This window comes from Saccostrea cucullata, unplaced genomic scaffold (assembly GCF_032062105.1).
Source record: "Saccostrea cucullata isolate Sc308-1 unplaced genomic scaffold, CSIRO_AGI_Scuc_v1 ctg4813, whole genome shotgun sequence".
NCBI lineage: Eukaryota > Metazoa > Mollusca > Bivalvia > Ostreida > Ostreidae > Saccostrea > Saccostrea cuccullata.
Genome location: NW_026930861.1, coordinates 24743 through 40481, shown reverse-complemented (window position 1 = coordinate 40481; position 15739 = coordinate 24743). Strand labels below are relative to the sequence as shown.

At 31.9% G+C, this 15739-nt stretch overlaps 1 protein-coding gene across 1 annotated transcript in view; it reads right to left on the bottom strand.

The window, feature by feature from the left end:
• Positions 1 to 594: 594 nt before the first annotated feature.
• Positions 595 to 15739, bottom strand: part of LOC134230340 (calcium/calmodulin-dependent protein kinase type 1-like) — a 38877-nt gene continuing 23732 nt past the window's right edge. Inside the window, exons 3-10 of the mRNA XM_062712105.1 lie at positions 14994 to 15068; positions 13952 to 14090; positions 12089 to 12212; positions 8556 to 8631; positions 6035 to 6147; positions 5721 to 5799; positions 4275 to 4362; positions 595 to 3727 (exon numbers count right to left, since the gene is read on the bottom strand). Coding sequence (XP_062568089.1) covers positions 3635 to 3727; positions 4275 to 4362; positions 5721 to 5799; positions 6035 to 6147; positions 8556 to 8631; positions 12089 to 12212; positions 13952 to 14090; positions 14994 to 15068 — 787 coding nt within the window. The 3' untranslated portion in view covers positions 595 to 3634. The remainder of the gene's footprint in view (positions 3728 to 4274; positions 4363 to 5720; positions 5800 to 6034; positions 6148 to 8555; positions 8632 to 12088; positions 12213 to 13951; positions 14091 to 14993; positions 15069 to 15739) is intronic.

Genomic DNA, 15739 nt, shown 5'->3' with positions numbered 1-15739 from the left:
TAACTACTACATAGTTCATTGGCATAATACCCAGGAGCAGAGGAGATGATTTTACAAGAATTAATGCATTTTCACTATTTTATCATTAGAACCCCGACTTGACACCAGAATTCCCGACCCAGGAACCATGAAATTCACAATTTTGGTAGACGCAACCTTCCTCATCATAACTATGCAGTAGTTTGTTTTCGTAATACCCAGAAACAGAGTAGAAAATTTTCAAAGAAATACTGCATTTTCAATACATGATCATTAGAGCCCTACCCTAACACCATAACCCCTGACACTGGGGCAAAAAACCACCCCTCAGGCTCCAGGGGGAGGGGGGGGTAGGGGTCATGAAATTCATAATTTTTGTTCCCCTTCACCCATAGATGCTTTATGCCGGAATTGGTTGAAATTGGTTGAATAGTTTCAGAGAAGAAGCTGAAAATGTTCAAATGTTAACACACGACGCACAATGGAAGACGATGGGGGGAAACGGATAGCAATAGGTCAGGTGACCTAATAAAATGTCCGATAAATGACAAAATAACATATGAAGGAAAAAGTAATTCTGCATTCATTGCATTTCTGAAAGAAAACAATATTAAGTAAAGTTTTAAAAAATAATATTTAATTAGGTATTTTTTTGGAATATCAATGTTTTACAATAATAAATACACAAGATTACAATAAATAAATATGAAGACACATCAATAGGAAAAAATTGTTTAAAAAATTGATTGAAAAAACTTTTTTAAAGGCTACAACAGTAATTTGTTCAAAATGGTCGCGACATGTAAAGCAATAAGCTAGCCTACTCTACAAATATTAATTATCCTACATATGCTGCACTTACATGTGAAATTTGATTTGTCAACACATTTATAAATACTTGTCGTTTTCCCCCTCAGACTTTGATTCTTTACATTATTTAGCATTCATTTAGATTATAACAAAGTGTAATTTTTTTTAAATTTTATTACACTGTACATTAATTTAATCCAAGTTTCTCCTTAATATTATCCATCAATAATTGGATTTCAACATTACAGAAAAACACTTTTTTAAAATTTGTTTTCACTTTTTACAGTCCGTAGCATTTACAAGTATTAGTAATCTATTAGTATAAAAATTTATAATATGACATTAAATCTTTTTATTAATACTTGTTTCATTAAAATACAATAACTACGCTCATATGATCTTTCAGACAATGTCACATAAATTCTTAGAATTCTTAGAAAGTTTTCTTATATTAGCATGTGGACACCACAAAATACAATATTAGAAAGAGAATTTAAAATCAAACATATACATTTTAAGCCAATATAGCAAGATACATGTACCCTCCATCCAAATATCTTTTCTGCTTAAGACCTATACATAAATATCACATCTCACTGTAGAGAAAACAATTTTTCTTTAAATATTTTTTTTTTTAACTATAGAAGATGAAAAAATCTTTACGAGTTACCTTTCCCATGAATTATTTTGCTCTAATATAAAATAAGACATACAACTAACATGCTATATATAATGAAATAATTGTTGGTTTAAATTACTTCCAAAATATGAAAGTAGAATATAAAAGAAAAGATTGTCTATATTTAAAGATTGTTAATTCCAGAGTATTAAATTTTCTATACATGGCAATATCAATAACAATACTTCTTATTTGAAAACCTATGGGAAACAAAACACTGTGTAAAATTTGGTGTTCAGAAAAGAAGTAAACTGTACTTTTTCAAGTTCATATTATTAATAAAGATTTAATGTTAAAAAAAAAGTATAGTTCTTTTTTTTTTTATAAAATTGAACCAGCCCCTATATAAGTGCTTTGAATATGACAATACATAAAAAACAAAGACATCTTTATCTTAAGTTACCAACTGAATTTTAAAGATCATTCATTTTAGCTTTAACAAAAAAGTCAAAAAACAAACAATATTGCACACTATCATATAACAGGAACACTCTGTTAAAACAAATTTGTCCAAAACATAATATTCAAGAAAAGGGGGATTCCTTTGAAAAATAACTTTTAGACATATGTGACTTTACACAATATATTGTATGGTCAAGAAAAAAACCCATACAATTTAAAGTTGAACTCTCAATCTAATAAACAAATTATATCTGTGCATCACAGCTCTTGAGACAAAATTATATATATATATATACTGTATACTGGGCTATTTTTGCCTAGTGTTATTTTCACAATTGCAAACAATCTGGCCCCATTTTAAATTTGCCCAGTCATAATTCTAAGAAATCATACTGTGTTTTCTTTTTTAATTCACCGTTTTAGTTCGCCTACCTTTGGGCAAAAGGAGCAAAAATAAAACTGAGGTGAAAATTTCCCTGTATACAGTACTATTAGCTAGCATTAAATATCACAATTCTCAGTTATGCTTGGACTTTCAGTAAGGCATGGCATTCTTGATGTTACATAAGTAGCATCTGAAATTTAAAGTATTTTCCTCAATGTTGAATATATACATAGGATAAAATTCCGCTGAATGTCAATGAGTGTAGCAAATAGCCAATAACAAATTCACGCACCGCACAATGGTGAGGATTAAGTTGTCTCATCGTTGTGAACAAGTTCCCGATGTTATATATTTCTTAATCAATGAGAATCTATTCACCATTTGACAGATGCTAATTATGTAGCGCCGAGAATGCCACGCCTTACTGAAAGTCCAAGCTTAACTGAGAATTTTTCTAGATGATCTACATACACAAAATAACAGAAGCAAATACCAGTAACTTCCCCTTACTTTAACCATTCTCTGTTGTCATATAAATACAGCTGTAATGACAGTCTGTGGTCAAGGTTAAGAGATAAGTAAGTCACTGGTGCCAGTCCATGGCCTAATTAATTCTCATGATTGACATGATAAGAGAGAGAGAGAAAATTTCAACAAGTGTAAAATGCCATGACAACAACAACTAACAAGGAATGTATTAACAACTACGGGGTCGTAGTTAAAATAGTATTATACGCCATGCTGCAACAACATTTATACAGCTCTGCACAAAATTTTGTTCTCTCAGTCTATAGATTCCACAACATCTGCTGCACCTTCATCAAGAAGTGCTTAATAAAAAATGCCAAACACAATGGGCAGTGCCTTAAGGTATTCAGGCCACTTGTTTGGTAATTATTAAAATAGACAACAACAAAATGTAACTTGGAAAAAAAAATGGTACTCTTACTTCCTAAGATCTGTGCAATTTTTTCTATTGGTTGACAATACATGTAATAATTTAAATCTATTCCATTTGCAAAGTTTAAAATCATACAGTGTATTATTTTCTGTTAGTATTTTAAAGTTATTTTGATCTTTTTTTTTGACAGAAGACCCTAAAGTTCCACCTACCCTATCCTATATTTCAAAGAATATAAATATAAGTAACAAAACTTGGTAACAATAAATATAAAATTGAGACACAATCTACAAGTTTGACAGAGATTCAAAACTGCTATCACTCCAGGCCATTTCCTGCCCTAAATATGTGTCGCTGTCATTTCAACGCTTCAAACTGAAACGCTTGTAGATCCAGTACAAAACACACATGCGCTTCGACTTGAGTCTCCCCATATGTTGTCATGGAGATACAAACAATTCGACCAATGGTGGCCAGTTTAGGACTTTGTCTCCGCATGGTGACTATGGTCTTCTTTGTTCATGGCTAGCTTTTTCATCTGTCTTATCACGGCTGTGGCATTGTATGCTTGCTGTAATTAAAGAAAAATCATATCCAAAAATTAATAAAAATGATCACAGGATGAAGTTTTTTAATTAAATCACAATCAATACCAAGTGGCATCACAAATAATTCCAGCCATATAAATGATATTAAAATTATTAGAGGGTAAACATTTAAATAATGTTTGAAACTTAAACCTCTTGTACCTGTACAAATTTTACACATGAAACTACTGGTTGTGACATATCTGATTTTCCATACTTTTCTTAACCATTTGACCAAAGGTTACAAAAGGTAGTACAGAATAAGGTACTGTAAACCAGCTTTTATTCACGACGACTTTATTTCGCCAATTACCAGGAGGAAACTCGTTCCCAAACGATTATTTTTTGCGATCAAGATTTTTTTTTTATCTGTTGCTAATAGACACATGCAGACACTTTAAGGACCACTTCATGGCAAGAAATATTCACGATGAAGAGGCTCTAGTGAACCTGATATTAGCCCTCTTATGGATGCAGCTGGCCTCACTTTAGAATCAATAAGAAAGTGTTTATCTGCATGTGACTTTTTACCTTCCACTTCGTTTTTGCGAAATTCTTCCTCATCTGTTCACTGACAGAAGCATGGATATCCTTCTCTAATGCAGTGTTACCAGAAATCCTATTTTAAAGAAAATGAACCAATTTTAAAATACCTGGAAGCTAGTTTAAATAATTTTTAATTTATGCTTAACCCATGATAAAAATTGAAACTTTTCATTAAAAAAAATTACACTCAAACCTAATAATCTAGACTTCAATGGGACCAAGAAAAAAACTTTCAATTGAGATATCCTAGGATTTAAGATATTGAGGGTAAAATACTAAAGGAATAAGGGGCTGGGACTTCAAAAATCACTTTGACATAACCATGGTATTCAGGGTATCAATGTTCAAAATATTATGATTTTTTACTGACATGGCAACTTGTGTGTCTCTGAAAGCTAAAGTGGAAATTGTAATGGTTTAATATGCATTTATTGCTATTCTATTAAATGGATGCAATTTATCTCAATAAGACAACAAAAAGATATATGCAATCTTTTAAAAATGACACAATTCAATTACTAGAATGTGTGTAGGAATTTAATTTTCAAATGTCATTTGTGAATAAACATGATAAAAAAAAAGTTATGCAACACTCTAAAGAAATTAAAGTCTCAGATACCACAAGCACTGTATGAAAATTGACGTCTTTCAAATAAATATTTGCATTTTCTAGCACGAAAGCCATTCTTCTTAAAACTTATTTTATGCAAATTATCCTCATCAATACTGAGTTGGATTGAATAACTGACAAAAGTTTAATTAACTAATGCATGGCAGGGTCCAAAACATGCATAACTGTCAACACTGTAGTCTGGTTACCCAGAAGTCAAAATGTAATCTATGTTTTAAATCCAAATGCCATTGGTAAATGCATACATTTCTGGAAGTCTAATAAAATTTGTCATATGAATATACACAGTTACTTCAAAATCAATTCACAGTCATTCCTATGAACTTAGAACAACTCAAGTTCTTAAATTTCTTAACTGTCATGAATGTTTTCAAGTCTTTGGACAATTAAAACATTAAATAAGGTCAGTAATGAGCTCTAGATATTGGGCCCTTTTTCTTCTTTTCCTAAGATTCTTCAAAACTATCGGTAAGTCATAACTTCATAAATTACTCAGAAAACAACATTTATGTGTTGCATATCATGACATCATAATAGGCACTATATGGGAGTGATGAAACACAGCTAACAGAAACAATTTAGCGAAACATAGATGTCCAATTATATTTTTTGACATCAATGGGGTAAAATCGTTACATAGTTTTGTAGACACAGAGTACAAGATACCTGGTAAGTAAATTTCATATCTGGCTTGGCTTTGCATCGTCAGACTTAAAATTTACTAACTATAGGTATCATCTCATACCTTAACATGATGTTACTTTATTACAGTACATGTTTATTTTACAGTGTAGACTTACCATGGATAAGATAGTGCCTGTTTACATGTAAATCTCTGCTTTGGATTCTTGCACATTAAATGTCGGATAAAGTCCTTAGCTGAAAAAAAATTATGAAATATATTCTATAGATTTATTTTTTAAAAATGTATTTTATGACTTCTAGTTCATCAAAAGTATATATAAAGCTTACTTCTTCAAATGAAATATACAACTTTGACCTACTTTCAATTTATAAGTGAATGAAATTCACCCCATCTTATATTCGCCCACGTGTTTAGGGCCAAAGGGGCGAAAATTAAATGAGGGCGAAAATTTCCCTGTATAATCCCCACCTGACTCTGATATGTCGTCCCAGTAGGGCGAATCAAACTCGTACTCGGCTCGGAGAATCTGCTGGAACAAAGCTGCATCATTTTCATCATAAAACGGAGGATAACCACATAATCTGAAAGAACAATAAATGGAAAGGTGCAAGAAATCAGTCAAAATAACTTGAGATTTTATCACGGAACTAATATTGTCTTGCGTTCTGAGTGGCAACAGAACAAAATGCAATATATAAACAGCTACAATTTTTTTTACATCTGTTGATATTCCATGGTCATTTGTGACCTTAGTATTTCTTCAAATAACCTTACTCAAAGTCATTCAACATCCTCAAATTAAAATGTTTTGTTACGTGATCAAGGACATATGCTGCCATTTTGAAGTACATGTTAAGCTAATTTATATTAAAATTTAGGGCATTGTAAACTGGAAATAAAATCTTCAAAATAATTTGTCATGTTCACCTAATTTTATTGCCTGAGATGAGATAATTATATCATGTAACACCCTACTACAAAGGAAATGCATGCAAAGTCGTTTTAAGTGCCGTGTTGTTTCTTAATAGAAGATGTCTGAGTAAGATACTTAAATTTCATTTATGAGAAATCTGTCCAATTAGCTTAATTTACACCAGTAGTAACGATTCTTGATTCACATTTTTTAATATAAAATTTAAACCTTGCAGGAAAGAGGAGTGAAGCTTGATCTGCTAAATAATACTTCTTTCCCAGGGCTGTTTCCTGTGAGATAAACTCATCAGTTAGTATCTGCAGTTATACATATCTGATTAAACTTAGTTAAACTTGGTAAAATTCTTACAACAAAAAATTACAATGTAGTTCATTGGCAATCTCTTTGGGGTGAGGGTGCTATTTTTTATTATCTAAAAAATCAATACCAGTTTGAAAAAAAACATACAAAAGTAAACACTATATATTAGGGGGTTTCAAAGGAGGTAAAAGGTATCTGAAATGAATGAATAGTGAAAATTATAATTAATGTTAAAAGGACAAGATAGGGTAAGACCCCTTTTTGTTCCTTGGTTCGGGTTGTCTTAGATTTTCTCATTTTTATGTAAATTTTTATTGATTTACAGTACTTTTTGTTTCAGAAAACATAGTGCACAACTTGCCTATCTGCCAAATTTATATAATATTTCATATACTAGTACATGTACTGTATCACATGTCACTTGTATAAGAATCTCAGATAGGCAAGATCTGTGCTCTGTGTTTCCTGAAGTGAAAAGTATCTCAAATTTGATGAAATTCCATCCGAATTGAGGAAATCTAGGAAAATGTCCAAATTCTCCACACTCTTGTGCCCTCATGTAATCTATTTAAATTAAAATTAGTGCTGGTTTTAAAAAACTAGCATCATTAAATAGATTTCTTATCTACAAACTATCACAATTTAAACTGTGTTCTGATTTTTACATGAAATAAGGGCCTGCGCCAGATTCGGCCGTTACTTTGCCTTGTCCTTTCAATGTCTTGAAAATCAATATCTTAAATACAATCCCCCTATAAAACAAAATGTGTACATTCATATAAATCTTTAATATTTTTTACGGTCAACCCACATGGCTGACTATTCTTGCCCTCAACCTCAGACTTTCCCCTTTTTCTTAAGCAATTTTCCTCTTTGCTTAATTCGGGTGAATAAATCACTTCCCACAACACAATCTCGCTGTCCTACGCTCAACAACTTAATTCACAGTTTACAGGCTTTCAGAAGTGAACACACTGACTCCAAACCCATGATGGGAGGAACACAGGGGGACAATTGTTTCTCATTACCCTAATGTACAGCATTCATCAATTGGGTTTTTGTCCGCCCGTGTCAATAAATTTCTATCATCTCTGTATACTCATAATCAACTTACATCTGCCATTGTACATTTCTCAGTCTGAATGCAGCCCTGACAAGTATTGGTTTGGAATAGAAATTCCATTAGTAAGTTACACACTATTGTTTACATACTCTTTTATCTGAGGAGGAAGAAATGCTCCGGGCCATCACTTAATTCATCTATGATGAGTAAAACATTGGTACAACTCAATCTAATACAGTAAAATTCTTATATACACTGAGTAGTGAACGGACTTATAAGGAAACCCTAGTTTTAAGAATTTTGTGAAGACTTTTGGCTGCTTTATTTATAAATTTGAAGAGTCTCCGCATTTTGAAACAAAATTAAGTTTGAGCTTGGCGACTTACAACTGATTTTTCCCCTATACATTTACAAGTACTATAGATAAATTGAATTAAGCCAATACCTTTACAAGTAACAAAGATATGGCATTAAGCATTATACTTTTACAATATGTAATAGATACACTGACCTTTGCTCTATAATACCTACCTTTACTGTTAACAGATAAACTGATCTAGAATGCGTTATTACCTTTACATGTACCATACACTCTGCAGGCACATGGTTTATATTGTAATATTTTTTGAAAGGGGGTGGTATTTGAGGGGGCGGGGGGCGGCATGCCTGCTTACTTGTGCATCAGTACTTACAATATGTATGATATTACACCTATGGACCAACAGTCAACTTCTTTTCCATATGGTTGCTGGGCTAAAACTTCAGGTGCTGCAAAACGATATATCATAATATTAATTAGATTTTTCTTTCAGGTGTGGCTTATAAAACAGAATTCTCTCTTCCTTTGAATTATCTAATAATCACTGACACGATATTCTGTAAACCAGTTAAATAGGCCATCAGAGCATCATAATTTTCCCTTTAAAAATAAAGGTGTATGCATGGTTTCAAACAAGAGCATTCATCTAGACTATGAAAAAACCACTTAAGTTACTGTTGCATTTTTTTTTATAAGTTGATGATCAAACAATTTCAACAAAGAACATATTCAAAGTCTATGCAATATCATCTTCACAGATAAAATTTCAATGTATGTTCTCTATCCTTTCCTGAGACAGAAATATCTAAATCATGAATAATAAAACATACTAAATCACCAATACATGGACATGATATATATGAAACTTGGGAAGTTGTTGATTGAACATTGAACTTGGTGTCATGTAGGTAAAAATGTTGTGATTGCATGCTTAACAACAGGTCTATATACAAGAGAAAATATAAAAGTATACCAATTTTTTTTTTAACAAAAAAAAGCCTTTTTAGTCCCTTTTCTGTTTTTAAAAAATGATGTCACAACAAGCAAATTCAAAGAATTGTGGTCCCCTGCTTTTGGTGTATTTGTGGGTGAGAAGTTATTTTTTATGACACATTGTGTCTAATATGAACATCCTATCTTATTTCATTTATTAAGAAATTATCATTGAAGTTGATTTTTTTTAAATGATGAAAACCCTAATCCTGATCGTTAAAAAGTTATGGCCAAAGTTTATTTTTTAAAAGTAGGTCAACTCCAAGGTCTAGGCCAAAGGGTAAACATTGTTGATATCCAATGAAGGGTCTTATCACAAGGATTACATATGTGAAGTATGAAAGCCCTAGCCCTTACCGTTTAAAAGTTATGGTCAAGGTTAAAGTTTTTTCATAAGTACTTAAATCTTTAAGGTCAAGGTCAAAAGGTCAAAATTGTTGATACCCAATTAAAGGTCTTGCAACAAAGAATATAAATGTGAAATATGAAAGTCCTAGTATCTATCGTTCGAAAGTTGTGACCAAAGTTAAAGTTTTTTAAAAGTAATTAAAACTCCAATGTCAAGGTCAAAGGGTAAAAGTTGTTGGTATCAAATGAAAGGTCTTTTCACAAGGATCAAATATGTGAAATACGAAAGCCCTAGCCCTCACTGTTCAAAAGTTATGGTCAAGGTTAAAGTTTTTTCATAAGTACATAAATCTCAAAGGTCAAGGTCAAAAGGTCAAGGTCAGTGGTATTTAATGAAAGGACTTGTCACAAAGAATACATATCTTAAATATAAAAGTCCTAGTATCTACTGTTTAAAAGTTGTGACTAACGTTAAAGTTTTTAAAAAGTAGTTAAAACTCCAAGGTCAAGGCCAAAGGGTAAAAGTTCTTGGTATCCAATGAAAGATCTTCTCACAAGGATTACATATGTGAAGTATGAAAAGCCTTAGTCTTCACCGTTCAAAAGTTATGGTCAAGGTTAAAGTTTTTTTCATAAGTACGTAAATCTCCAAGGTCAAGGTCAAAAGGTCAAGGTTGTTGGTATCCAATGAAAGGTCTTGCCACAAAAAATACATATGTGAAATACTGTACAGCAGGAAATTAACTTGCGGAGTTAATTTTCGCTATATTCGCGGAAAAAGAAATTCCGCGAATTCAACATACAGTGAATAATTCTTAAAAAGTTTTATAAAGATAAATTGAAATTTTATCATTTTCTGTGATTAGATGTAGACTGTCTTTATGATATTATGCGAGTGTCTGGATCAATTACAAACACGTAGTTGTTGCTGTTTTAAAAGCTTATTAATTGTTTAATTCATTTCTATAGCTTACGATTAATTTTGCCATCTAGTAGAAATGCGATGTAATTATTTAATAAAACATGTTTGTTTAATTTCACCCTTGCGTATCACTCAGTCATTACCTTTAATCCAGGCATTTACTTAGTAAACAGGGTGACGGCAATTAATTAACTTCAATTATATGATTAAAAGTTCAACATTTTTACTACAGTATAATTTTTTTCTGATTTGGACCCGGAAATAAACAAAAATTAAATGCGTAGCATTATTTTGACTTCAAATCGGGATCAGTTCGGTGTTTCGTTATCATTCAATCGGGATCAAAATCGACACAATATATATAGTCTACTTTTCTGTCTGATATGCGCGATATACAGCTCATATACATTACAGACTTTCGTAATATTCTATAGAGACGGGAAATAACACTTCACACAATATATACCTACAGAAAAATGCTTGCAAGAAATTTATGGTTTTTCCTTTTCTGCGAATTCAAACGACCGCAATTTGCTGAAAATTGAACAAATCGCGATCTTTTCCGACCGCGATTTTAACCTGCTATACAGTATGAAAGTCCTAGTACCTACCATTCAAAAGTTATACCCAAAGTAAAAGTTTGGAATTTTTGTGTAAAAGTTGGTCAAACTCCAAGGTCAAGGTCAAAAGGTCAAATTTGGTGGTACCCAAAGAAAGGTCTTGTCACAAGGAATACACATGTGAAATATGAAAATCATAGCTCCACTCAATCAAAAGTTATGGGCAAGGTTTATGTTTTTGTGACGGACAGACTGAGAGACTGACGGACAGCTGGACAGACGAATGAGATTTAACGTCCCTTCGCTTTCGCGAAAGTGGGGGGACAAAAAAGCAATGCCTTTTATTTACAAAATGACGACTACTATTTTACACACAGCACTGTACATTTTTCTTTAAAGCACCTGAAAATCTCCCTATGATATGAATGGGATGGAAACCAACCAAGCCCTGACTATATAATCATAATAACACTAGTCTAGCCAGCCACCAATTATCCGACACTTTCAGGGTGAGCGGGGATGGGCAATTACTGTCAAGGAAGCATTTCTATACACACCAAAAAACCCCACAGAAAATGTGAATCTGTGGAACTAAAAACCCTGTCATTAATCTGTAAAGCTTGTCCTCGGGGGCTCGACTGTCATTTTCATCAGAAATGACTGGTATATAGTTCACTTGGTTTTCAGAAAAAAAAACACCACTGCAGCCTCCATTAAGGCTTGAAATCAATTCAGTGTGAAGTAATGGGATTTGCTAAGTAGCCCCAGATACTACATTGTGTAGAGAAAACGTTAATGTTCTGAGTTTTTTTCCCCCCTTTTTTGTGTTTGCATGTGTGTGTTTATTCTCCAGCAGTGTTGGTTAAAAGATTTTGAGATATTTAAAAATTTTGCCAAAAAAGTCACATAATAACTATTTAGTCTAAAATTCTCCCCATTAAAAGCACATATTGCATCAAAAATTAAAGGAAGCTCTTTGATATGTATAATTATATTATTTAATGCATTGTTAATGTACAAAATTGGTATTTCTTCTACTTCCTAAAATACATTTAAATTTCAGTGAAAATCGGCATTCCTTACCTACGTATCCCGGTGTGCCGCAGGCGGTCGCCATGGTTCCTGATTCTTCCATTTTTGATAAACCAAAATCACTAATCATAATTTTAGAATCAGCATCTGGACTATAATATAATAGATTTTCTGGCTGTAAAAAAAGAAATACAAATTCAGTGGGATTAATAAAATATCTTAATAATTACTATCTAAATATATATACTTTACAATGCACTATATACCAAAAATGAATCTAGCAGTGAGGCTTATTTTCAACATGTTAGCAATTAATGTGCCCATTTTACAAAATTAAACATATATATAGTCTAAAGAAATTCAATGTTACTGGAAATGTTCATCATAAATATCTTTTATTGATGCTCTTTTCATATTTTCATATTCCCAGACCATGAAAAATTTAACTTTTCTTTATTCAGTTTTTTTTTTAATATAACATGAAACTTTTATTAGTAATAATAAATTCATAATTAAATTCACCCACCCGCTCAAAAGCAGAAAATAAGATTCCATAAAGTACTTGACCTTTAATAAAGAACCTATGTTGACAATTATTTTCCTCTGCAATTTCAACAATATACTTTTAGAATTAATAAAGGGAAAATGTCAAAAAGAATCTGGGTAAATGTCACAGATAGATAAAACCATTTGAGAATCATTATGAATGGCTACAAAGAGCCAAAGTAATGAACAGCAAGTCGATACAGTACAGTTTCATAATTTTAATTCTTTATTTCCATCAACTTCCTTCGGCATTCGATCATTCTGCCTTTAAATTTGTTTTTTTTTTAAATGGAATATACGGAACATGTATGAGAAGAATTCTGAATCATTTGCTGTTACAGAATTTTAGAGGATTTTTACTGAAGGATATATGAAATCTCAAGGGCTGCAACATATTAGAAAGCATATGGTTCGGATGCCATTATCCGTTATTAATATCTCTTCTGAAACATGATTCATATGTTTCGTTCTGCCCACAAACAGAATATTATATGTACTCCAATATTGTAGATTGTAATATAGTATGCCCTATTGATAGTGGTGTTTTATATGTTCAAAGGCCATAAAGAATACAATATCAAAATAAATTCAGGATATATCGATGTTTACTTAACAATATTCATTTTAAAAATCTTATTGAATTGGGAAACATTAAACACCCTCTTCTAAAAGAATATTGACATTTTTTATCCCCAACCATACTTTAAATACTAATGAAATATTACAAGAATTGTGTGAATATGGTTTAATATAAAGCATCCTGTATCATTAAAACAAGGTTTAAGTGTAATTTGATAAAGCAGTGTAAAAATCTGGGAAAGTTCCTGAGGTATATACATTAAAACATATATACAATTTAGTATTTGGTGAAGATGAAAAAGGATTTAATTTACAAGATTTATACTGTTTGTTTAATTTACATGAAATAAAATTTTCTATTTCAGTATTGACCTGAAGTAAATGAGCATTTTTTTTTATTAAAAAAGCCTATGGGATTATTTCACCTCTCTCTAAATTAATTATCCCTAAATTTGCACCACACCACGATCAAGATTTTTCCCAAGAATATAAAGCAGTGTGTTTGGTTCTGGGAAAGTTCCTGAGGTCATTAAAACATAGGTGAAGATGCCACAAGATTCTGTGTAATTTGACCCACTATTTTCTTGTGAGGGGATCAGGATCTGACTATGGGATTATCACCTTTAAATCCCTATGCACCACACCACGATCAAGATTTAAGAATATAAAGCAGTGTCTGGGAAAGTTCCTGAGGTCATTAAAACATAGGTGAAGATGCCACAAGATTCTGTGTAATTTGACCCACTATTTTCTTGTGAGGGGATCGGGATCTGACTATGGGATTATCACCTTTAAATCCCTATGCACCACACCACGATCATGCATGTAGTCCACACCTTCTAGCACCTGTTTGATCAGGTTGCTGGCATCCTTCTCTGTGTAGCTACCTTTCTGAACTATCCTATCAAATAATTCACCCCCTGTCACTCTGGAAAAGAAATGTAAATAATCAAAATAAGAAAAATACACAAGACAGAAAGAAGGATATGTGGTCAAAATTCATATTATCTCCATAATATCTTTACTAATCAACTGCAATACCCACGCTAGTGTTGTGGTTCAAGAGTTTAAAGTTGAATATTATGCCAACACTACTACAGTTATACTTCATTATCCAGAACTGGATGGCCAATGGGGCGAAGAAAATGTTCAATATATCTTTGGATTCAAGATATGAAGAGTAAAATACTTAAAGAATAAGTAGATGTGTACCTCAAAATCATTTTAACATATCCATAGTATTTGAGACATCAGTCATGAGTGTTTGAGATTCCAAAGTCAACTGTACATATTATCATCATGATTTTTTTTTTGCCTGGTTTACAATCTAACGTATAGGTACCTGTCAGGCTGTGCACCATGTGACAGACTAACAGACAAATTTTAATCCAACTGACCAAGAACCATATGTAAACCCCCTCAATTTCTTTGCTTTTAAAGAACAAATCACAATTTACTTTTAATATATTTTTTTTAAATCTTTAAATTTATTGCCTCCATCACATTAATTAATTCAGAAACATGCCTTCTGCACCAAATTGACTTGCAATTTACGCAGAACTTACACCAAAATGAATCACTGTCCAAAAACCATTTTATCACCCCCCTCAATTTCTATGCTGTCAAAAGGAAACACAATTTACTTCCTATTGTTCCTACAGGTGGGTGTAACAGAATAAAGAATGGATGAATGGTACATTACCAGCTATATCATGTAAATTTTTTTTTCTTGGCTTGACATCAGTCAATCTCCTCTATCATTTACAGAGTTTGTTTTAATTGCCCTAGTTTTTCCCTCACTAGACATCGTTCAAGTTCTTCATGCACTTACAATTCCATGACAAGGTACACGTGAGCTTTGTCATCAAACACATCTAGCAGCTGCACAATGTTGGGATGGCTGAGTCTGCAAAAACAGAAAATTACATGTAACAGAATTAAAATAGACACCTCATGCATATTAATTCAGAATCAAAGTGAAAACATGTAATGAAACAAAACATTTTTTACAATGTTCAATGTTCATGAACTTGATCATTTCTCTTCATAATATACATTTTTTTATTGACCATTATGCTAACCATGCTAACATTTTGTAGTTATTTGTACCCTACAACTCCAGAACTGCATCATAATTTCCTACATCTAATTTCATGGTCTGTTAAAAAAATCATAACACTTTTTTACTTCTGACTTAATGAAAAAAAACTTTATGTCTGTCACCTTCCACATTCATTATAATGTGCCCACTGGGTTTGCTTTATCCAAATTTTACAATAATACCTTTTTTAATATGTAAACTATATGACTATTATATCATATTTCATTTAGCTTCTTCCATGGAAAATTGCAGAAGTCTTAGAGAACAAATTAAGCAGATGATTAAGGACTTGAATTCCCAAGTTTTTTTCATATTGAAAATAAAAAAATGCAGTTACTTATCCTTTACCATTCTCCTAAAGGCCATAAAAATCTAGACGATGACTGAGACACACCCATTCCATGATTATTAATATCATTAATAATGGGTATCAATTTATATTCTTTGTTCTTTTTTTTACCTACTATAATTATGGT